Here is a 22,613-nt window from a genome sequence, read left to right on the forward strand (position 1 = left end):
GTTCTTTTTCTTTTCTTGTGAGCAAGCTCCTGTAAGCATCTTGTGTGGAGCAACAGGGAGACTGTGTATTTTTAGTGTGGTTTCAGCAGGCAGGGGAAGGAAGCCCCCGGAGAACTGGCTGGGATTTGTGTCTGACGGGGTTTGTACCAAATTCCCAGGAGCGTTTAGAAGCCATGATGCGCCGGTCCCTCGAACGCAGCCAGCAGCTGGAACAGAAGCAGAAGCGATGGTCGTGGGGAGGAGCACTGGCTGCAGGCTCAGGAGGCAGAGATGGTGAGTGAAACAGGCTGCCTGCATTGCAGATCTGCAAGTGCAAAATGCATGAGATTGTGGAGATAGTAAGTATGATGGGTTTAGAGTCAGGGTGGTACCGCTGCCTTGGGGCGTGAATAAGTGCTTTGTAATTGCTTGCCGGGTTTCCTCTCCCTAATACCTTCTGTGGAGACGGGTTCCTCCTAACTTTAGGAATGCAGATCATTTTAATAGAGTAAGCAGCATCAGTTGGGAGGATGCTAAATGCTAAGATTAAAATTGGTGCACTGTCTCCCTTAATCGCTTCTTCCACATTGTCTTCTGCACACAGTTAGAAAATTTAATATTCACCAAAGGACTGAGTGCTGTCTAAGGCTTGCAAAAGATGTTCTGTTTTTGTTTAGTACTTCTAAAAACCTGATGGGAATTTCTAGATGACTATGCAGCATGTGCAGTTGAAAATAGTTTGTGTTTTTTCCCCACGTACATTCTGTTACTGCTATTTTGGCTTTGGCTTCAGAGGAAATTCTTTTTATTACATAATGAGTCATGTGCTGCTTTTATATTTCAGAAAGGTGCATGTTTTCTCTTTTAAAACATAAAATTTATTTGAATTTATCTGGTTTGAATAAACTGCTGTGATAGAGAAAAACATCCATGTTTGGGTGTTGATGAAATATAACAATTACTCTCTTTTAAACAGTGTGTAAGTGTACTTAACTTTAAAAAGACAAACTGTTTCATATCATATTTTTCTTGATATGTCATTAAAAAAGCCAGGAAATTATAATAATGAAAAAGTCTCTTATACTTTGAGAAAGAAACCAGTTTCCTTTGTGATACAGTTTGTGCTTAATTCCAGCTCCCCCAACTTATTCAGTAATTTCTTTCACTTCTTTTTGCTCTGATTTCTCTGCTGTGTAGGTGAATCAGAAAATACCCCACCCCCTGTTCTAGGTTTAGCTGCCAACACCCTTCCTCCAGACCCTGTGACCTCTACTGCTCCTGCTGATTCCTTCAATGGTATTTCAGAGAATCACAGTACCATTGTGTCTTGTTTATAACTGTTCTAATCACTGTAATCCATCCTCTGATTCTTGTTCTTCTTAACCACTGTTTTCTTATCATTTCAGTCTGCTACTCTACAGCATTACCCTTAGTGATGTAGACCAGTGTCTTTTAATTTCCTTTTAATTTTGCCATGGTGGAGCAGTGCATGCCTCACATTCCAGCATAGTAGAGGCATTTCATGGTTTTCTCAGTAATTGTAGACTTCTACTGCTCAGATTTTAATTTTTTTCAATTCTGTGGGTGCTCTGTGTGTGTGTGTGTGTAAGTAATTACATGTATATTTGACCGTTCTAATGGATGTGTGCTGGTGCTGCTGAGAAAAATTTCACTTGCACAGTAAGAAAATGTGTTATGAAGACCATGTTTCATCAAAACAGCCCTCTTTTTCCATCTCAAGGGCCTTCTTCTGCAATATTTTGAAAACAAGAAAATTTGGTACAAACAGCCATGTTATGTTTTCAGCTTCCTAGAATGAATTATGACCAACTCAAGTGGTTGACTTTGTTTAAGCAATCATGTTTTCTACTGTTCAGGTTTAGTTTGTTTTTGTTTTTTGTTTTTGTGGTTTGTTTTTTTAGTGGTGTTTTATTAGTGGTTTTATTATTATTATTATTATTCCCATAAAAGGGCTCTGAAGTATGAGTTTTTCAAACTAACAAATGGATTGCATGTTGGATTTCAAATTGAAAATGTGATTTCATGATTGCAAATGTACTTGGTAGTTTGAAAAGAAAGCACAGCCTGTGCTTTTGAGAAGTAGGTTTGTTCTCTCCCCCAAAGGAGGACTTGTTTATCTATTACTCCTGCAGAATTCACAGTAAATACTGTTCTGCCTATGATCTCACAGAATTAATATTTCTGTGCAAACATATTCCATTTTTTTACTGATTGTTGTTCATATGCAAAGGTATTTGCCTGTGCAACTGATGTTTTGCAGCATACCAGCATTATAGATGCTTTTTTAAAAAAGGAAATGTAGTGAATTGCATTGTTTACTGTAGCAGATGCAGCCAAATCTTGGAAACCCCACTAAGGCAATGATTTGATGGACATAGTAGGGAATGCAGTAACCTAGAAGATGCAGAATTAGGGTCACATACATGTCTCTAGCTGAAAATAGTTTTGCTTTTGAAAGAAATAAAATTCAAATGTAGGGGCAAAGCGTCTGTGCTTTTAGCTTCTGTGTATCATACAGTGATCATGAGGTACTAGTACTCTGCTAATACTTAAATAAGATTTCTCTTTCATTCACTTGAATAAATCCCAAGGTAGGAAATTTATATTATGCTCAAGCAGACTTTATCAAATAGTATTTCAGAAGAAAGATACCAGAAAACCTCTGGTTTTTTGTTTGTTTGTTTTCTTTAGTTCTTCTCAAGCACAGAAAGATAAAGCCAAATGGCTGATGCCAGCTCAGTCATTAAAACAGCGAGGTCTTATATAGATGCAGGAATATTGCTTATGTCATTTTCTTATTAGAGTAATGTCTGATGTGAACTTCAGCTCTTCCAGACTGAAGGTAGAGGAGAGGGGGAATGAAGACGAGCTCAGAGTTGCCATGTATGCAGTTTGTTTTCTTTGGGTGACTTTATGCTTGTGCTGATATATAATTATTTATCAGTGTCAGTATAAAAAATAGGCTTTTGTGAAACTGGAATGTGAAATTCACAAGCAGAAAAGCTGCATGCCAAAGCATGTGTCATAGGGTGCTGGTCCTCATTGGTCACAAAGAGCTCATCTCATGTGTCCACTGCTCTCTGTGAAGGGAGCTGTGGCCACAATCTTGTGCCAGTTCAGCGCTATGATCAGTGCAAGGCCACAAGTACAGATGCAAGGTTAATTTTTGGAGTTTATCAACGCTGTGGTGTGAATACAAATATCTTCAATGCGTTTCTCTGCAGCATGTGACAAACTTTCAGCTTCTACAATGAATCTGCCAAAGCAAATGGAGTCGCCGATCAGTAAACGCCTCTCGTCCTCCACAGCGGCCATAACGCACTCCCCCGACAGAGGCAAGTGAACCTGCTGGTCTGCTGCCAGCATTAACTCTCCTCCTGCTTAGAGCACTTCTGCTCCATAGAGCTTTGGGCTTTGCTTATGTTGTTATTCACACATCTGAGAGATTCTGTATTAATAACATGGTTCTGCAGCCTGTCCCAAGGCTGTGCTGCCTGCTGGAGATCATAGTCCAGCACAAATGCCATGGGCTTTTTACTGATTCTTTTCCAAATTTTGGTACTCCAGCAAACCAGGTTGTAACTACAGGCTGCAACTGCAGCAATTTCCTTTAACTGTATTGCTTGTGACCTTCTATCAAAATAAGGAAAAACAAGCAAAGCAAAGGTGTGGCCTGGCAGTAGATATGGGATGTTCCATATGTGGGGATATGTCTGATGAACCACCTGGGAGACTTCAATCTGGTGACCAGAGTTGTAGAGCCCCTTTATTTCTTACGAAACTGATCCTCAAGTGACTCCACAAAAGATGATCAAGATGATCATCTTGTAGGATTAGTGGTTGCTAAACACTACAAAGAGGACTGAAGGGTTTACCTCACTGTGAACTCTTTGGATTTTTTTAGGTTTATGTTGTGTTTTATTTAGGTTTTATTTCTTTCTACCCCTTTTTTTTTAAGTCTAATGGGAAAAAATATATTTACTGAAATAAATTATGGAGGTTTGTTTCTAGAATGAAAAAGAGAAGGTAAATTTATTTTAATTTTTGAATTGCTTAAGCTCATCAGAAGCTTTGAGGTTATTATGACAGATGGCTATATATACATGTAATAGGAACATCTATATATATGTCTTATATAGTTGACACTTATATTTATAGAGCAGGAAGTAATGCAGGCATATTGTATAAATAAGACTTACGTAACATGGTGAGATGGCAGATTTCAAATGCCGTCCCAGCACGGGTGGCACATTAGTGAGTGGCTGAGCTGTTTACCAAGTGTTTTACCTTTCCTGCTGGGGAAGAAGACAAACTTTTTTAGTGCTGAGTCATGAAAGCAACCATTTTGCAGAATGTAACATGCCTCTTGAGTAAAATCAACATACAACATGAGCTTAACCTTATGGTGTGTAGTGTATCAGTGGGAAACTTAATGGAGAAATTAGAAGGTTCTTTTCAGAGGGAATGAAAATTATCTTCAAGTATTTTAAATCTCAGAAAGTTCTAGAATTTTTTGTCATTTCATTTAATCATTTCATCATTTTGTTTCAGTTATTTTAATGTAACATTGTTTTATTTCTTTGCATTTTAAATTTTATTTTATTTGCTCCCATCCTTCAGCTCACCGCATGCATCTTAGTCCAATGGAAAACTTTATTGTTTCTCGACTGCTGACTCCCACACAGTCATCTTTAGCCAGAAGCAGAAGTACATTAATGCTTTCTGAGCAGTACAATACTCCAGGTAAAAATGTGACTTCCTCACTTTGAAACCACTGAGGTTTGTTTTTAGCTGCATTTATGTAGCTGCTGGAAGAAACAGAGTACTATGAAACAATTGGCAATTTACAGGATACTACAAAATCAATGATGAACTAAGTTGTTTCAGATAACAGTGTATTTAAAATCTTTGAAAAGTGCATTGTCTTGTCTGTGCTATTCTGAATATCTATTTTAGAAAAAAAAATTGAAACTGCAGACTATAAAAAAAATACTATATTCATTTAAGAAACAGGTTTTTAGACAAGAATGTGACAACTCTCAGAGGCTTTGATTGATTTATTAATGTCAGCCCTGTCATACCCGAATAGTATGTAGAACAAAAATCCCAGTGCACCACTGAGACTTAATTATTTTTACCAGGGTTCCAATTTCTATCTCTTAAGTATCTTTTTGCCTTTGACTGTGTGGCTGTGTGTATGTGACACCTATATGTATGTATAGGTGTAAATGCACATACAGAAAACCAGACTATTGATAGGAAGGTGTCAGTTACAGAAATTGTTGATCTTTAAGGGACGATAGTTACTATTCCCATGTGCCAAGGTTAGACTAATAAAACCAGTATTTTGCAAACATCTACAAAAATAATGTTTCTTGTCCTGCTAGTACTTGGGCAAGTGCCTGACTTTGAGTAGTTTCTGTTTATAAAGCCATACCTGGTCATAGCACTGGCTGAAATAAAACAAAAGTTTAACAGCCCTTTTTACTTTTAATAGAACAAACAAACAAAAAAAGCCCCCCAAAGCATGCACCCAAATTCCTGTCTGCAAAAGATTAAACTATTTAGATAATAAAGACACTTTTCCAAGATTAAACTAGATGATAAAGACAGATCATCTTTATGATGAGTGTTTTCACACATCTTGGTTAAACTAGGTTTAAGTTCTGTAGCTGTGTTTTTCATGCAAAGCTATTTAGAAATGAATTGCTAAGTAAACCTACTTTCCCTTGTGCATTACTTCTCTGTTCAGTGCATAGGGACATTGATACTGAATGCCTCTACAATTGCTTCCCTTGTTTCTACATTAAAAACAGCCTCTACTGGAAGCAGAAATGTTTTCATATAGCACTTGAGAAAGTGTCTGATTTGATTACTGCTCAGGGACCAGCTACTGTCAAGAGTGAGCAAAACCCAAGTCAAAATTAGATCAGTACATTCTGCTTAAGATTTTGAGCTGAATTGCTGAGGCCCCCTGTGGTTGATTTTTTTCTGTTCGTATTTGATTTCCAAGAAATCAATAAGGGTGACTTTTGTCCTTCCTCACTCATTTTGTTTGTAAACTCTCAGGTTTATCTCTCTTCATCACACGATCTTTAAAGTAATACACTGGCATGTCTGACAAGGGTACAATTTGTTCTGGAAACTGCTTTTTCATTGAGCTGAAACAGGGCAGCTGATTTTGGGAACAGCTTTTTGAACAAGCATTCTCTTGTCATTTCCCCACAAGTCAATCAGGCTGTAGCACAGGCTGCAAACAACAATCTCAGAGGCCATTGACATTTTGTCAGTAATTGCGGGCAAAATAGTTGAAGGACATCTCCCATTTGTCATGTACTTCTCACCACAGAAGTAGCTTCTGAATAAAGAAGAGAGATCTTCCTTTCCAGGAGCTCATGCTGTGCCTCCTGTCATTATGCTGGGGTCAAAATTGCTCTGCTACTGAATTTTCTGTAAGCTTAGAAATGAGGAGCCTCAATTTCAGACTCTACAGCAACACATTATTAATGTCACTCGAAGTCAAGATATTCAGGCACACTATTGTTACTGGATGCATAATTAATTCTTTTAACAGTTGAAGTAAAAATATTTCTCTTAGGCAGCTTTTAAGTTTCTGAATGTTTTTGTTAATATAAAGTGACCGTATGCCAGTTGGCTGGAAAGTGAGTCAAAGAGTACAAAGGTCCAGTTAAACTTCAAAGTATTCAAAAAGGCTTCATAAAAATTTTATTAGGGCTGTCTCCAGTAAAAAAATTGGGAACGTGACTTTCTTTACATTAGTGCATAATTGCTGCTTTTTCTAAGTCAATATCCCTCCTGACTTTAGTTGACTAAAATTGGAAACATTCTATCACTTGATTGCAATTAGTGTCTGTCTTATTGATAAAACATATACTCTGTTGATTGTTCTGTATGCATGTGAAAGTTTCATCTTAGAAGGCAATATGAGCAAAATCAGGAGTAAAATATCGCATTTTAAAAAATCCTGTTCATATTGCAAATAAAAAAAGCTGCCCTAAAAGCTGTAATGCATGTGTCACGCTCAAATTGATGTCTCCCTCAAATAACAATAACTGAAATACCTACAGCAGCATTTAGTTTAGGTTTGGGGGCTTTTTTGTTAATTTTTTAAATTAAATCTTATTTAGAAAGTAATTAGCATATTTAGGAGCCTTTGCATGTTCAGGGTTTAAAAAAGACAAAACTCCCTATGCTTCTGTCACCTTTCCTGTTTTGCAGTATGCATTCAAAAGTCACCCAGTTAGCATTATCTGCTTACTCTTTTTATCATATGCAAAGGAGGCTGGACTTCTTAGAAGAAAAAAGAGTCACAGAATTAGTCAATTGGTGATTCAAAATATATATGAGGAAAAGAGTATTATATTTTAGAGATAATTTTTTTTCCTATTAAATGTTTTAGTCGAGATATTTTTAATAAACAGGGGATCATGTTGAATGCATTATATGTGATATTTTATAATACTAAAAACCACTTTAAAACTACCTTTGAACATTATAACATAAAAGTATGCTGTTTTCTCCCCTCCTTTACTTCCTCTATCCGTGCTCCTTTTTGCTCTTGCTATTGTACTATAACTCTTTAGTATTCCATATCTGTCCTCGTGTAGCACCAGCTAGTCCTCTTAAATCTCCCTACAAGCCTTCCCCCACCCGAAGCACCGACAGGAAGAAGGCAACTTCACCCTCCACTGCCAATGCCATGAAAGGGGCACCTGCAGCTGAAGTTACTCAGGTGAGTTTGTAATGGTTTTGATTTCACTGCTGGGTAAACTGATGCAGCTTCTGCTTGCTATCTTTCACTTTACATGAATAGAAATGAAGTACTTCCCCTGCTATAGGAAACAGCAGTAGAAAAGTGAGCTGTGCCAACACCTGTTGTCTTTGTGCTCCTGTTAAGGTGCATTTTAATATCTTCTTCCTCCTGGGAATCAGTGCTGAGTGCTGATATTGGAGCACCAACACCCTTATTTTCAGAGAACTGAGGCACTGAAGTGTCTGTTTTCAGACTTGTTTATAACTTCTGGGAATAGGGATGACAAATATAATTCCCTTCTGAGTATGATTATCCAGGCTTGCTGGTTAATGAGCAAGCTTCATATATTTCAGAAATTCCCCAAGTGTATTGATAATGCCTCTGTTTTACACCAATTGCTTTAACTCTTTCTGTGGACATTTTTAATGCTGTTTGCTTAAAAGATGCATTATCGATCCACTGTTGTTTCCAGAAAAGAAAAGACAGGTCACTCACCTTCACTGAGTCTACACAGCTGAAGGCATGCTAAAAAAAAAAAATCTGTGTTAGGGCTATAATATTCATGTAAGGTCCTGTATCTTGTAATACTTAATGTTAGGGGGAATCATGCCATCTAAATTAGCTGCAAGTGAGGGAACCAAAGCTGGCAGTAAAGATTTGTGTAATGTCATTCTTAGGTGTGATTCAGTGCTACATGCAGCAACATTTCTGAGATGCCTGTTTGCACTGCTGATCATGTCTAAGCAGGGGCATGTGGATGATTTTGAAGATTCCACCCAGTGCCACCACTCCATCCAAGAGCTCTTGCAGAGGCTGTGATGTGTATTACTTATCTGAAATTTGCAGGCTCTACCCATGCAAGACAGGGGTGGGTGTGTGCTATGTCTATGTAAAATAAAAAACCATTAATAGCACTTCACTTGTGAGCTGCCTGTTGTAAAAGCTTTTACAAGTGTGCCACACAAATCTCTTTATATGCCAGCTTGCTAATAAAACAATCAAATGCATTTTTTGATTTTTTGATCCTAATTATGGAAATGAAAATGAACTGTGCTTCTAGACTGAGAAGATAAAGAAAGAGAAGCGACCTGCAACACCTGGTTCCTCATCTGGTATGGGATCTCCTCTGAGAAGGTCTGATTCTCCTGCTGCTATATCCAGAAGATCTGCATCACCTGCAACACCTAAGTATGCTTTTCTTAGTGGAAAAATATCCTGTGAATTTCTCATTACCTGTAAATAAGGCACAGATTCTTTAGGAACTTGCTTTGAAGTGTTGTATAAAATCTAGTTAATTTTATTAATACCTACACACATATGGGTGAGAGGAGAGGTGTAGAAGACAAATCTGATATCTGTAATATCGTGGTAGTACCCACTAGAGACAGTTCTTTCTACCTTTCCTCAGTCTTGAGATTACAGTGCATTTCATTATTCATATGAAATCCCTGTTTGATTTTGAAGAAACTGCCTAATGTGAAGAAATGCACTCCTCATGAATACTAACTCGAAATTCCAGCATTTAATATATGCATTTCCTATTGTTGGCATGACCATCTGGTGCTGTAAATACACTTAACTATGTATCATCTAAGCCATTGTTTTTAACCTTTGCTCATTTGCAGACCTCTGTGGTTTTGTGTTTGTTGCACCTTTTGCTTATTTTTTTTAATGCAGAGCTGTGGTTCTATAGCATATCTGGGCTTACTGACAACTGACTTGCTTTTCTTGATTGTTTTATATGTACCACAGCTTAAAACTCAAGTCTAAGCAAATGGGCTTCTTAGAACAGAATATTAAGTCTGGCTCTAATGTAGGAGTATGCTGAAGAAGTCCTGGTCTACAGTACTTGCCTAATTTTTTTGGCTGGTTGATTGGTTTGGACTTTTTCCCTTAGACCTTGTTTACGAGTGCCACTTCTGTCTTGAAAATTGTCTTTTTTATCTTTTTTAATATGAAGCTGGCCATATTTTGAACCAGACTTGATGATCCCCTTTCTGACAAATTTCTTCTGCCTGAAAAACCAGCTGGTGTTCCTTTTCTCTTTCAGCTTTGAGGGCACAGCCCTTTAGTGGGGGATGATTTTGTGTGTGAATCTGATGTTAGACAACATAAGGAAACCATCTGACTCTCAGCATTCTTTCTGATTTAGACATCCCCTTGCATGTAACTGGGACACTGCATTTCTTGGTTTTTCTTATAAAGCTACAAATTCTCAAACTTCCAATATTATATATGTAATGTCATCAGATTTTGTGGTATGAACTACATCCATTTTGTGAAAAATTTAATGAGATGCAATGGTAATGACGGTCAGTTTTCTTATCACAGTTTTGAGCAGATCATTGTCTAGTGGAACTCTGCAATGTAAAGTTAAAAAAAGTTTGAGCTGTAAGAGTATATGTTATTCTGCAAGTACTGATATTCCCTACTCAGAATGCATTTTTCAGTTGTTCAGTATAGCAGGAAAGTATAAGAGGCAGAGAAAAGACCCACCAAGAGACACGCTTAGACACTTAGTTAAGCAAAATGATTGGTAGGAAATGAACTAGCTTGGAGTGAAGTGCTGCTTGCTGGTCAGGCCAAGGTTAGTGCAGATCATCAGAGAATGTCCAGTGGTTAAAAGAAAAAGTTATTTGGAGACAGCTCTTTAGTGCTTTATGGAAAGGGTATGCCCAGTCTTAATTTGAAGCACTAATTTCGATAAAAGATTAGGAAATTTTGGAGAATTTTTTTCCCAGAGGTGCAAATTATAATAACCTTTGTACAGGAAAATATTTTCATGCCTATAAGGAGTACTGTTTTTAGAAGAAGAAACAGATGCTGCATGGAGGAAGTAAGAAGCCTGCTGGTGGGTTTCTCTATGACTGTGAGCCACAGTAGTGATCTCTTTTTATTTTTCCTCCCCTCCTTCTCTTTCTTAAGGGAATCTGATTCTGACCATGTCTAGGAATGTATTACTGAGCATTTAATCTTAACGTGGCCCAATTAGGACACCCTTCTTGACCTTATGAGAGATACAGTAAATAGAGTTTAAATCCCTGTTTGTTACTGATCGCAGGGAGTTCTGCTTCAGCACTTTCAAAACTTCCCCTCATAATTCTAAAATTAAAAGTGTCCTAATGACCATATTGTATTATTATATATAGATTATAATAGTGATAATATATGTATTTTTTCATACAACTCAAATTCCACTGTTAATTTTCATTGAGGAGATAAGATTATACAATCTAAAGGACAGTTCCAAAAGCCTAACTGCCTGTATTTAAATCCACTGACCAGCAAGATCATTATCTGACATTCAAGTATAATTTTAGTCTGACTAAATATGTATACAAATACTCATTCTCCTTTCAAACCTAACAATCTTTTACATGTTTAATCTTTCTCCTTCTAGCACACTATATGACTGAAAAAATACCCTGGAGGAAATAAGAACACATATTGTACAGCATTAGTAGTTAGTGATCCTGCATAGCACCTTAACCTTTAAAGCTGTTGAGGAAAGAATCAAGTATGGCCAATGATTTACATGACAATTAGCTGTATACATTTCTTTTCTTAAGAATATGTGGCTTGGCATTCAAGTTTTCTTGGTGTTGTTCTAGTTACCAGTTTTTCACAGTTGTCATCTTGGTTTCTGACTGGCAGTAACTTGTCTTCTAAGTACGTTATTTCATTATTTATTAAATAAAAAGCTCTTTTAATCATGGTAAAGTAACTGAAACACGATCAAACAAGACAATAAAACCTCAGCCTAAAGAGCCCCAGTGATTAATGGCAGAAGAGAGTTGCAGTAATTACATAAATAAAATACTAATGTTTTGGATGGGTAAGTTTTACTGAGAAAGCAAAAAAGGTCAGCCCAAAAACATTACATCTGACATGAGTGAACAGATACAGATATAAAAAGGAGAAAAGGGGAAAAAATCAAAATACGCTGAACAACAATTAAAAGTAGGGAAGAAATTCAAAACATGATGTTATTTGAAAAAGTAAATATGTCAGGAAATGTCACAGAAAGAAATCTAAAACTATTACTTTGAATCTTAATAATGTGGATAAGATGAAAGTTAATGGATTAGGGTGTTTGAGCAATTGAGAGATTGTCTTTAATTTTTTTCAATTGCTATTGGATACTGATGGTGTAAAGTGCTCATTTTCTTCAGATCTCTCACAGGATCAATAACAACAGGATGAGGGGTTTGGGTCATTTTTTGTTTTATGCTTTATCTTCAAAGATCTGTACATTAATCAGTTTATTCCTGCAGTATCCCTCAGAGAATAGCTAAGTGTGCTTTCTTATAGATCAGGAAGGCAATAAAGCCTGTGTCCTTCACATGTCTTTGGGTAAATAGTCCCTAAATAAACCAATGGCACCTGACTGAATCAAGGAAGTAAGATTTAGTTTTGAGTGTCTTCAGATGAGCCATAGTGTAAGCCAGTGAATAAAATCAAAGCTCTGACAAGCCTGTGTCACATTCTTTTGCCAAAGCATAACCTCATGAGGGAAGGGGAAGGTGACTGATGGATGGTGCTGCTGATGGGTGGTGGTTCATGTTTCCTTTCCAGATCATTTCCTTTGCTCATGGTTCTAACTGGACCCCTTACCTGGTGGTTTTGTTGGGTGACAGCTCCCTGTAGTCTGGGGGAAACACTTTTGATGTCACAAATGTGCATGCTCAAATTGCAGAATAGTGATGGAATGTGCACATGGTATAGTACAAAAAAGTGCACTCAGACTTGTAAAATGTTTAAAAATGAGTTATTGGAAAGGTGTCTGCATGTGGTGAATTCCCCACAGAAGTAGCTTCTATGTCCTGCAGTGACCCATTTTAGATTTTATTTTGTATGTGCTACATTTGCTACTCTTAGTTTTTGTGTTGACTTGGAAAGATAAAAACAATGGGTAGAATGTTTGTTCAAGAGTACTTTGAGGGATTTTTCAGCAGTTAGCTAGATAACAGGCCAGTTCACCATTTTGAAACATCTGTAATAATGCAGCTAATCAAAAAACTATTCTACCGACCTATGCTGAGTTTTTTTCTCTTTTAAGAAATGTAAAAGAGAAATGAATCTGTCTTTGGTTACAAAAGATCAAAACTAAGAATGAAAGAAAACTGCTTTTGAGAAAATGGCACAGAACAAAAAAGTCAGAACCCAGAAATAGCTGTGATCAGAGCAATGTCAGAAAGCAGGCTTGAGAACATGCAGGTCTGTGGTGTGGTTTCAGCAGAGTTTTTGTTGAATTAATGGGGAGAAAGGAGAAAAATAATGCAGCTCTGGCATTGCTGAAGATTGCTGATTTACAGTCAGCGGCATGGACAGCTGTAAGCAGTGACCTGCCACAGAGCTGGCTTTTCAGGAGAGCTTGCTGTTCTCTGCCCTTCTGTTTATGGCCAGAGCTGGATGTGACCTCTGATTTGTGTGCTACATGTGCTTTATTTTCTGTGCTTAGCAAAAGTAAGCTCAGAACCCCTCATATGCTCTTCCTGAGACTTTGTTCTGCAGAATGGACTATCTCTTTTGTAATTAAATAGGAGCCATGGTAATTAAGAATCAGTGGATCCTCACACCTGATAGATGTTCTAGCAGAGCATGTAGGGGGCAGCTTCTTTCATGCTGCTGCCCTCAGGGCAGTTAGGTGAGGAAACGAATGTCTTCTTGGAGAGAGGAAGGTGCTTCTGTATTCCCCTGTAAAATCTAGTTACTGAGAATGAGTGAGATGTCTGACAACTGACATGCTACCACTTCTTGGCCTTCAGTGATTTCTTATCTTAATTCTCTAATCCTTATCAGGCATAATTCTGTGTTTCCCACTTTCTTACTGTGGTTTAAACCTAAACAGGCTCCTATACAAGTGATTATAATTTTTTTTTCTTAATAATTCCATTTTCCTGGCTTTTCAATCAAGTTTGGCTCTTTTTGGTGAAAAGCTGCGTAACTTAAATGCTATTTAGAAGGAGTTATTTTTTCCAATAACAGTTCTACTTGTGTCAAGGAATGTTAAAGATGCTAAGTTGCAAGTATGTTTTAAATACAAGGAAGAAAACAATGTTAATTTAATACTTTCTACTGGCATCCAAGAAGTGATATAAAAAAATCTGAAAAAAGATTCTTATTCCTGATGGACTTTCTCAGCTTTGCACTTTACACACTGCATTATTCTCATCCTTGCAGTAATCAGTCTTCTATTTTTCTCACTTTTAGCTACTTTATATGAAGCTCTACTATTTTCTTGTTGTTCTGGTCTAAGAGCCTGTAGCACTTTGGTTAAAAAAATACTGTAGGTCTAAAAGTTCAAAGTTGCAGTAGCCAAATAATACATTCAGCACATGTTTCTAATCCCAACAGCTGAGTTGTACAACCAGTCTGCTCTAATGCCTATGCAGTGCAAGATATGTGGCTCTCATGACTAAACTCCTTCCTACCAACCTCTTTGATTGTCATGTCTTTATTAGAGAACAATTACTTCTGTACTAATACTGAGAATGACTCAGCCTCAGTTATTAGCTTGTTTTGCTCCTTCTGTCACAACAGTTAAAAGCATTGCAAGGAACATGTGGTAAAGTTGGAAATGTGAACCAAAGACAGCAAAAAGGGACTCTGCTTTGAAGAAGTGTCTAATTAACAAGAAGCAGCCTCTGTGCTGCAGAAAAACATGAGGAAAATGTTTTCTATTTACCAATTATATTTTTATGAAATGCAGTTGGAAATGACTGCAGTGATGAGGCACATGTGAGAGACACACTTGTAGGTGGGGCCTTGAAATCTGCTTTTGCTGTCAGAAGGACCTGGAAATGCATCTTTAAGCTAAAGAGGAATCGAAAGACAATGCTAAAACCACATTTGGTCAATACAACCAAACTCATTGGCTTCTCCCATTGCTGTTTTTGTCAAGAACTGGAATCAGGCTTGCCAGTCTACATCTTCCAACTCCTGCTTCTGTCATGGAACAGCAGGAGTTATGGGTGGCAGCAGGACAGACAAGGACAGGGACCTTGCCCACAGTGCTCCATCCCATGGCAGGCAAAAGAAGTGACCAGGGTCAACCAAGAGCCATGTGAGAGCCAACAAAGGCCTTACTGAAGCAAGTCCAAGGACAAGCCAGGACATCATGTCAGGATCAGCAGGTTGGGAAGCCAAGAAGAACAGGCTTACCTACAGCTGAGCTCAGCCAAGGGAGCTCCTGGGCCTGCAGGCATTGGGGGAGCCTGAGCTGAACTTCAAATTTAGTTGAGTGCTACTGTTCCTGCAGCCTGAGGGCTTTTGGACTCTGGTGGCTCTTCAGTGGGAGTAAGAAAGTAGGGATGGTGCAATACTCTGCACTGTTTTCCTCCCCACAAACCAGGCACCAGGCACCTCTGAGTGAGCTCCTTGTAGTCTAATGTCTCAACCTCTTTCAAAAGCAGTCTAATATGGTAGAAAAGAACCCTTTTTTCTACAAAATTCATGAGTTTGGGGAGGAGTTGAAAGATGTCTTGATTTTATTGTCTGCTCTACTATTGCAATGCAAATGTTGTTCTAGTTATAGTACTCTCTGACCACACAATACTATAGCTAGATCTGTACAAAAGTTGCCACTCCAGTCCATTGATTTTCAGCTGCTGTTCATGTTTTTCAGCTGCTGTTCATGTTTACTTGTGGTCTGCCAGAATGAGTGTATAGTCCAGTAAGCATATTATGGTATATGAAACTCTATATAGTGTAGATGAAAAAGTGATAAGGGATAATACATTTATATCATAATTGCATATCCAGGAAGAAGGTTAGAAATACATGTGTAATGTTCACTTTAATGTCAGATAATTTATTCTAATGAGACTCACATAAGTTGTTATTTTAAGATTGTAATCTCTTTATTCTTATACTACTTAGTCACACATCCCAGTCTTTCTTGATGTTACAAGTGCTAGTTACTGGTGTTACCTAAATAATGAATGGCATTCGTGTGTAGTTTTATATTTCCTGGTAATCTGTTCTCTTTATGTGCACCTATTTTCAGTGAATATCAGGGATCTTTACGCTTCCACTTTCCCAGAGCTGATTTCCCCTGAAGTGTGCAACAGCCAGATAAGCAATGGGGTGCATTGCTGCAATGGGGTGTATTGGTGCATCACCATCACCACAAGTGCGGCTTCTGAAAAGCTGCAGGGGCTGAGTTTGGAGTCTGGAGTCTGTTGTGTTGGTGCTGAAAAATGCACTAACTCAAACAGTGTTGCTGACAATATAATGGTTTGATCAATTCTGTCTCTCAGTAGTACCCAGCCTTACCTTTGTATATACTGGTATTTGGTGCTTTCTTGGAAAATTAGATATGATTAGAAAAAGACCGTGGTTGGCAAGGTGGTGTTCAGATGAAAGCAGCACACTGTAGCTCATTATGATTTCTACAGACAGAGAGGAGCCATAGCTTTGGTTTACATGTTGAGAGGGACTGTACAAACAGTACAGTTGACAGAATTCTTTTGAAATGATCATTACTAAAACCACTGGTTTAGGCAGTCCACAAGTTCCTATTTCTCACCTAAACCTTAGACAGTGTTACTGGTTTATTTTAATGAGAATTTTCTGTAATCATGTGCACTTCTGTGTCAGTTTCATGCATTTTAAGTTCTGATTGCATCCAGGTGGTTCTTTTCAGTATTGTGCAAAACAGCTGATGCTCCTCTGTAGCCAGAGACAAGAAAGAATGAGAAATGTGAAGATGGAGTTTGATTCCAAGCTGTGTAACATCTGGTCTTGTTTGATTTTTGTTTTCCCTCTTAGGACAGTTGCAAAGACTTATCCTCAGTCTCCTAAAAACACCAAACAATATCCAGCTTCTCCTGTGAAGCATCGTGCCACTTCCAATAGCAGCCAGGAAACACCTAAAAAGAAAGCAGACAAGGAGAAAGAGAATGTCAGTCACCTGAAGTCCCCAGGAGCACGCACTGATGACATGGCTCCTGAGAAGCATGTGCCTTCTGCTGGAAAGGCTGAGAACACTGAAGGTGAGCCTTGCTGCAAGATGTCAGTGCAAGGTCCCTGAGAGTTTTAAATGATGATGAGCTGTTCTTTTCATGAGGCTGCTCAGTCACAGGCTTATGAGAATGTGTAAAGATACATACTGGAACCTGTGAATAGACAGTTTTCACTAATGTACCAAAAGCCAATTGTTAACAAAGATGTGAAACTGCTGGCATCCAGGGATGCCCTTATCTATTCCATCTTCTTTCTGCTGGAAATTATAAAATATGCTTTTTAAAAAATGGGTCTCACCACCATTTCACCGGGCCCATTTCAGCCTGGTGAATGAACCTGGAATTGCTCAACACTTTCTTTGTTCCCTGCCTGACTTCCATCCTTGGTTGTCTTCTCCTAGGGAAGATCACAGCAGGAACAAGTGATGCAGAAGAGGCTGCAAAAATTCTAGCTGAGAAAAGACGACAGGCCCGCCTGCAGAAAGAACAAGAGGAAAGGGAGAAACAGGAAAGAGAAGAACGAGAAAGGTCTCTCTGTTGCTTTATGAAAGTTATAACCTAATAGTTTAACCTGTATCACTGAAGATGCTTGAAACTGTGGTAGTTTTGGAATCAAACAGGAGTTTATATTATCTGTTAATTTCTTTAATTTCAAACTCATTTCACTAGTGTCTTTTGTAGTCTCCAAGATGAGTGAAGTTAAAAAATAATAATTTGGCCTCTTCAAGAACCCTGAATAAATTATTACTTTTCCAAATACTTCAGGCATGTCCATGCTGAAGTGTACTGCACACTGCAGTATGGTGATACCTGAAGTAGTTTACAGTGTAAAAAATATTTTAGGTGGCTTTAAATGAGCTAGATCACATAGCTGAAATGGTCTTGCAGCAGCAGGATATGCTTTAAATGGCACAGCTTCAATCATCCATAATTAACCTGAAGCTCCTCTTCCTGCCCAACTGCTGCAGGCATTGAGGGCTGAGTGTGGGCAGGATGAAGGTTGCTGTCTGAGCAGTGCAGTTCTGGCTCTGTTCTGGGAACAGGCTTTTTGGTGGTTCTCCACATGGGATGCTGGTTGCAAGTGTCAGCAAACCATGCACTTCCTTCAGACCTCTAATAGTAAATCACTAATCCTGCTTGTCTAGAAAACCCAGCTTTGGGTTTTCTTACTACAGACACAGTGTTGAAACATGGAATAGAGCTCTCCAGCTAAGTTAGAAATGGGTATGTTTATTGACAGTGCCAGACACATGGGGAGTCATCTCCCAGAGATGTGGGAGATTCCCAAAGAATCACAGGCTCCAGCTCTTTATTTATCTAAAAAGTCTTACATATTCATATAATTTCCCAAATGCCTAATACATATTCATTACCTAACCCACCCCCCTTGGTATTAAAATGTATTTATAACTGAATCTAAGGTTCCTTCATGCTTGTGCAGTCTTCACCTCAAATGGGATGGTGGGTTCTGGAATGGGTCGTGGTCTTCTGAGGTCAAAGTGACCTTTTACTTTTGCCTTGTTGGCAAGTTTTGGCTGTAAACCCAAAACCCCTTGGCTGTAGCTCAGGTTTTGGGGCCCAGGTGCAGGCTATGGCCCTCTTCTTTTTCACAATTAAATCTGCATCCCATCCTGCTTCTTTAAACATAGTAAAGACAGCCAGGTCTATCACTCTAGCCTTAACTATTTTATCTTCTAATAATTAACTCTCCCTTATTATTTCTACTCTTTGTGCTATATTCTTAATTGTTTTCCCTAACAATCCCCCCTAACTAAATTTAGTTAAACTTTTAACTCTTTCCGTTTCTTTTAACCCTTGATTCAGGGTGGGAGTGGAATGACCAGCCTCTGCCATTTTGGCCCTGATAGAATTATAAGACAGATCACTTAAAAAACAATTGTTAAGGAGCATGATGTCCCTCAGTGGGCAAGGGAACAACACAGGTGGAATTTAGACCCACTCCTTCCAGTATTTCACTGTGTTTTGTGGAATTTGCTGCTACTCATCCCATTTGTTTATCCTCAGAAGAAGCAAAGGATAAAAGAACTTGCTTGTTTATAGATACCAACATTCTGGGTATCAAGTATAGGAGAAGAAAGGTTGTCTTTGTTCTTGAAACTTAATTTTATTATTGACACTCTAATTGAAATTAGAACAGGAATGTTTTCTTTGATCACACATATTTTTTTCAATGGAAATTATAACTTCTATGAAATATTTTATGCATAAAACCCAAGGAGTAAAACCTTGATAGCAACCTGAATTCTGAGTATGTGCTCAATGTCTTCACTTCACTTGTATCCTGGCATCTTTCATGAAAATATGTGCTGTTGCATGTGTTACCAGTTACTCGTGTACATTCAATAGGATTTATGCTAAACAAGATGAAGCTTTTTAAACCTTCTGTTACATTTTCTGCAGGCTTGAAAGAGAAGAGCAGAAAAGAAAGGCAGAAGAAGAAAGACTTCGTCTGGAAGAAGAAGCTCGTAAGAAGGAGGAGGAAAGAAAACGTGAAGAAGAGGCAGCTAGAAAAAAGGCAGAAGAGGAAGCCAGGAGAAGAGCTGAGGAAGAACAAATGCTAAAGGAAAAGGAAGAAAAAGAGCTCCAAGCCAAACTTGAGAAACAGGTATCATCTCAAACAGAAACGTGAAATTTTTATACATGTAAAAAAAATACTTCTTAATATTTGGTAGTCTGCCTGAAATAAATAATGGCCCTAACATATTTGACACATTTTAATTAGAGGGAAGAAGCAGAAATCAAAGCCCGTGAGGCAGCTGAACAGCTTCGTCTTGAAAGGGAACAAATCATGCAGCAAATTGAGCAAGAAAGGCTGGAGCGGAAGAAGGTGAGTATTTGCATCTCAGGATAATTATTTCATTTCTTGTTTAAATACACAACCCAGGAAGCACCCAGTAGTATCTAATAACAATAATCTGGAGAGATTAAAGGTGAATGGTTATGCCAAAGTTAGTATTTGTTATTTGCCTGTTAGGGGAACATGGACATCAACATTTGTAACAAAGTGGAATTGCCTGAGGCAAATGACTTTCTCCTAGGCTCTGAGTAAACACAGAGCCCGCCTCCACCTGAAAGTTAAATGCCTGAGACGAACAAGGAATGGCATGCCAAGGCAAATTTCAATTGCTGTCCAACCCAGGACATCACTAACTACTGAGAAACATGCGTGACTTTGTTTAAAACTTGCTCAACAAAAGCTCTGTGTCATTAATTGAGAAAGTTTGTGATTAACAAAGTTTTCCCCCACCTGGCTGTCTGTGGTTGCATTATGCAGAAGAACAGGATTGTCTGGCCACTGCTGCACAGGGAAATGGCTGAAGCTGCATAAATTAGCTTTGTTTACAGCTGCGTGGCAGAAAGAGAACAGCTGCAGAACCCCTGTCTGGTTACAGTCATCTCTCCATATATGTTATTCCAATATATTTTAAACTGTTCACCACTGAACTGGAGGCATATTGCAGTTGCAGATTAGAATATCAAACCAAAGTGTTTTACATCTCAAATAACATCTCCTTTTTAATGAAGAAAGAAGGAAAACAAAAGTATTTTAGGATAATGCTTTACACATTTCTAGCAAGAATAACTTCAGATTTTCAGTTTTGCTCTTCTATTCCAAAAAGGCAAACTATTTTTAAAGGCACTGTTAGGAAATAGTTGGAAAATCAGCTAGATTAAAATAACCACTGTTGGTTTTAAACAAATGTCTTGTTCAGAGCTGAGCATAACTCATAGCTGCAAACACCTGGTATTAAAATACTTGTTTCTAAAGTGCACCTGCTGAGAAAGCCATGTTCTTTAAGATCTGATAGGTTAAAGCCAGCTGCAAGATGTTTTATCTCTTTTATTTTCTTTATTTTTCATATTCTCCCTTTTTCAAGACAGGCAGAGAGGATGGCCTGACAGTAAAGAAAAGGTTCTTTGTCTTTTTTTTTCCCCTGTGTCTTGTGTTACATATTCTGTCTGCCATCTCATCCTGAAATTTATTTTGATTTATAGAGAATAGATGAAATTATGAAGAGAACAAGGAAGAGTGAAACCCCAGAAATAAAGGTATGAAACAGGATGTGGTTGCACATTTTTTTGTTTTATTATCATATGTGGAAATCAAATTCTAGGGTAGTTCCATGTTACTACTATCTAGTGTACTAGACTAGATTTACTAAGTGTTTTTTGTTTTATTATCATATGTGTAGTATAGTAAATGTTTTTTGGTTTATTATTGTATGTGTAGTAGTAGTAAATGTTTTTTGGTTTATTATCGTATGTGGAAATGAAATTCTAGGGGAGTGTTAGTAAATCTAGTCTAGCACACTTAGTGTACTAAGTGTACACTCCAGACCCAAATTTTAGATGCATTTCAAACAGAATGACTGTTGCTGTGTCACAGCCACTGCTACAGAGACACAGCTTTTATGCAGCCTTTGCAGGTAGGATAATTGTCCCCCTCACTACCTTGCAAGGGGCAGCAGCTCATTCCTGCATGTTGGAGCTGTAATGTTTGCTGCTGTTGATGTGTCTTCCTGCTTTGTACCAGGCAGTGATTTCGTTACTGAGCTCTCTGTTACCCTGTCAGCAATGTGGGAGTGAAGAGAAGGCAGTTGTGTCCAGCTAAGGAGTGACTGTCAGATTTTCATTTCTAATCTATCACCAAAGGGGTATCAGGGACAGGCAAAGGTGATACAGAGACTCCATCATCAGAGGGCATCAAAAAGCACTTTATTATTAGAAATTCACAGTTCTTATAGAAAACTTATAGTGGTGGACCTAACACCTGATTGGAATCTTCTCTCACCTGTTGATCAAGAAGGAACAACTCCTTCTTGTAAACATCTTTGAGAAACACAGATTGCCTGCCAGCTGCAGAGATTGAGATAATTGTTTTAATTCTTTCTCTGAACTTTCTCACAGCTTCCCAGGAATATCCTGGGAGAGCAGTGTCTCTCTCTGTTCAGAGGATATGTGATAACCACATAATCTAATTAGGAAACTGTTCAGTTACTTTCAGAGAATGTTTTCTTTTTTAATTTTGAAAAAATGCTATGCCTAACTAAAAAGGGGAAAAAAGTCCTGTTTTGCTGTTGCTGGTCTTTGTCACCCTGTGGCCCTGAGCAATCTCACAAGTTTTGAGTCCAATTGGTTCTATAAAGGTTACAGTCCTCCCTCTAATACAGCTGAGTCATTACTTCATTTCAGAAGGAAGAGCCAAAACTGGAGATCCCATCAACTTTGAATGTGGAAAAGCAACCAAAGGCCCTTGTTCTCAACCAGCCAGGTAAAAATTGCCATGTTTTTCTGACCTATTTTCCCAGTTGAATTTCTTCAGATTTTTTTTTTTTTGATCTGAGGCAGAGCACTGTGTATTATCATAAGTTTTTTGCTTTCATCTCAAAAAGAACAGCTGCATTTGCATCAGTGACAAATGTTAGAAACTGGAGACAGCTTTGCTTTGCCACTTAAGCAAAACCAGAATAAAGTTTCTCCTCCATTTTAGTACCTTATGTAGCATTTTTTGTAAATGAAGAGTTCTAGTCTGCCAGTGTTGGTTTTTGGTTTTATTGCTGCAACCTACCTTCAAATTTTGTAGGTAGAAAAGTTTTGCACACAACCAAGCTTTTTATAATATGACTCTAAATCTTGCATTTAATTTCACTTCGTAAAAAAACCCCATATGCATTTAAAGGATTATTAAATAAAATATGTCTGACATTATCTATATTTTGTTTACTTCTCCAGGCTAAGGTTTTTACTACATGACATAAAAGATAGAACATTCTCTTCCTGTTTCCTCAAATCTAAAAGATGTAGCATAAAGAGCAGTTTTTGGAGTGGAATAAAGGAATGACAGTACAGTA

At 38.0% G+C, this 22,613-nt stretch overlaps 1 protein-coding gene across 9 annotated transcripts in view; it reads left to right on the top strand.

Moving 5' to 3' along the window:
• The window catches only part of MAP7D2 (MAP7 domain containing 2), an 84,221-nt gene that overhangs the window by 57,481 nt on the left and 4,127 nt on the right, over positions 1 to 22,613 (top strand). For 2 of the 9 annotated variants that reach the window (XM_064707427.1, XM_064707478.1), the window contains 12 exons: positions 159 to 273; positions 1,177 to 1,275; positions 3,225 to 3,335; positions 4,621 to 4,743; positions 7,605 to 7,753; positions 8,835 to 8,962; positions 16,547 to 16,770; positions 17,142 to 17,268; positions 19,162 to 19,366; positions 19,484 to 19,588; positions 20,758 to 20,811; positions 21,955 to 22,033. In XM_064707427.1, coding sequence (XP_064563497.1) covers positions 159 to 273; positions 1,177 to 1,275; positions 3,225 to 3,335; positions 4,621 to 4,743; positions 7,605 to 7,753; positions 8,835 to 8,962; positions 16,547 to 16,770; positions 17,142 to 17,268; positions 19,162 to 19,366; positions 19,484 to 19,588; positions 20,758 to 20,811; positions 21,955 to 22,033 — 1,519 coding nt within the window. The remainder of the gene's footprint in view (positions 1 to 158; positions 274 to 1,176; positions 1,276 to 3,224; positions 3,336 to 4,620; positions 4,744 to 7,604; positions 7,754 to 8,834; positions 8,963 to 16,546; positions 16,771 to 17,141; positions 17,269 to 19,161; positions 19,367 to 19,483; positions 19,589 to 20,757; positions 20,812 to 21,954; positions 22,034 to 22,613) is intronic. The other 7 variants (XM_064707451.1, XM_064707497.1, XM_064707435.1 and 4 more) reach the window with 5 other exon arrangements.

Source organism: Zonotrichia leucophrys, chromosome 1 (genome assembly GCF_028769735.1).
Source record: "Zonotrichia leucophrys gambelii isolate GWCS_2022_RI chromosome 1, RI_Zleu_2.0, whole genome shotgun sequence".
In the NCBI taxonomy this organism is placed as follows: domain Eukaryota; kingdom Metazoa; phylum Chordata; class Aves; order Passeriformes; family Passerellidae; genus Zonotrichia; species Zonotrichia leucophrys.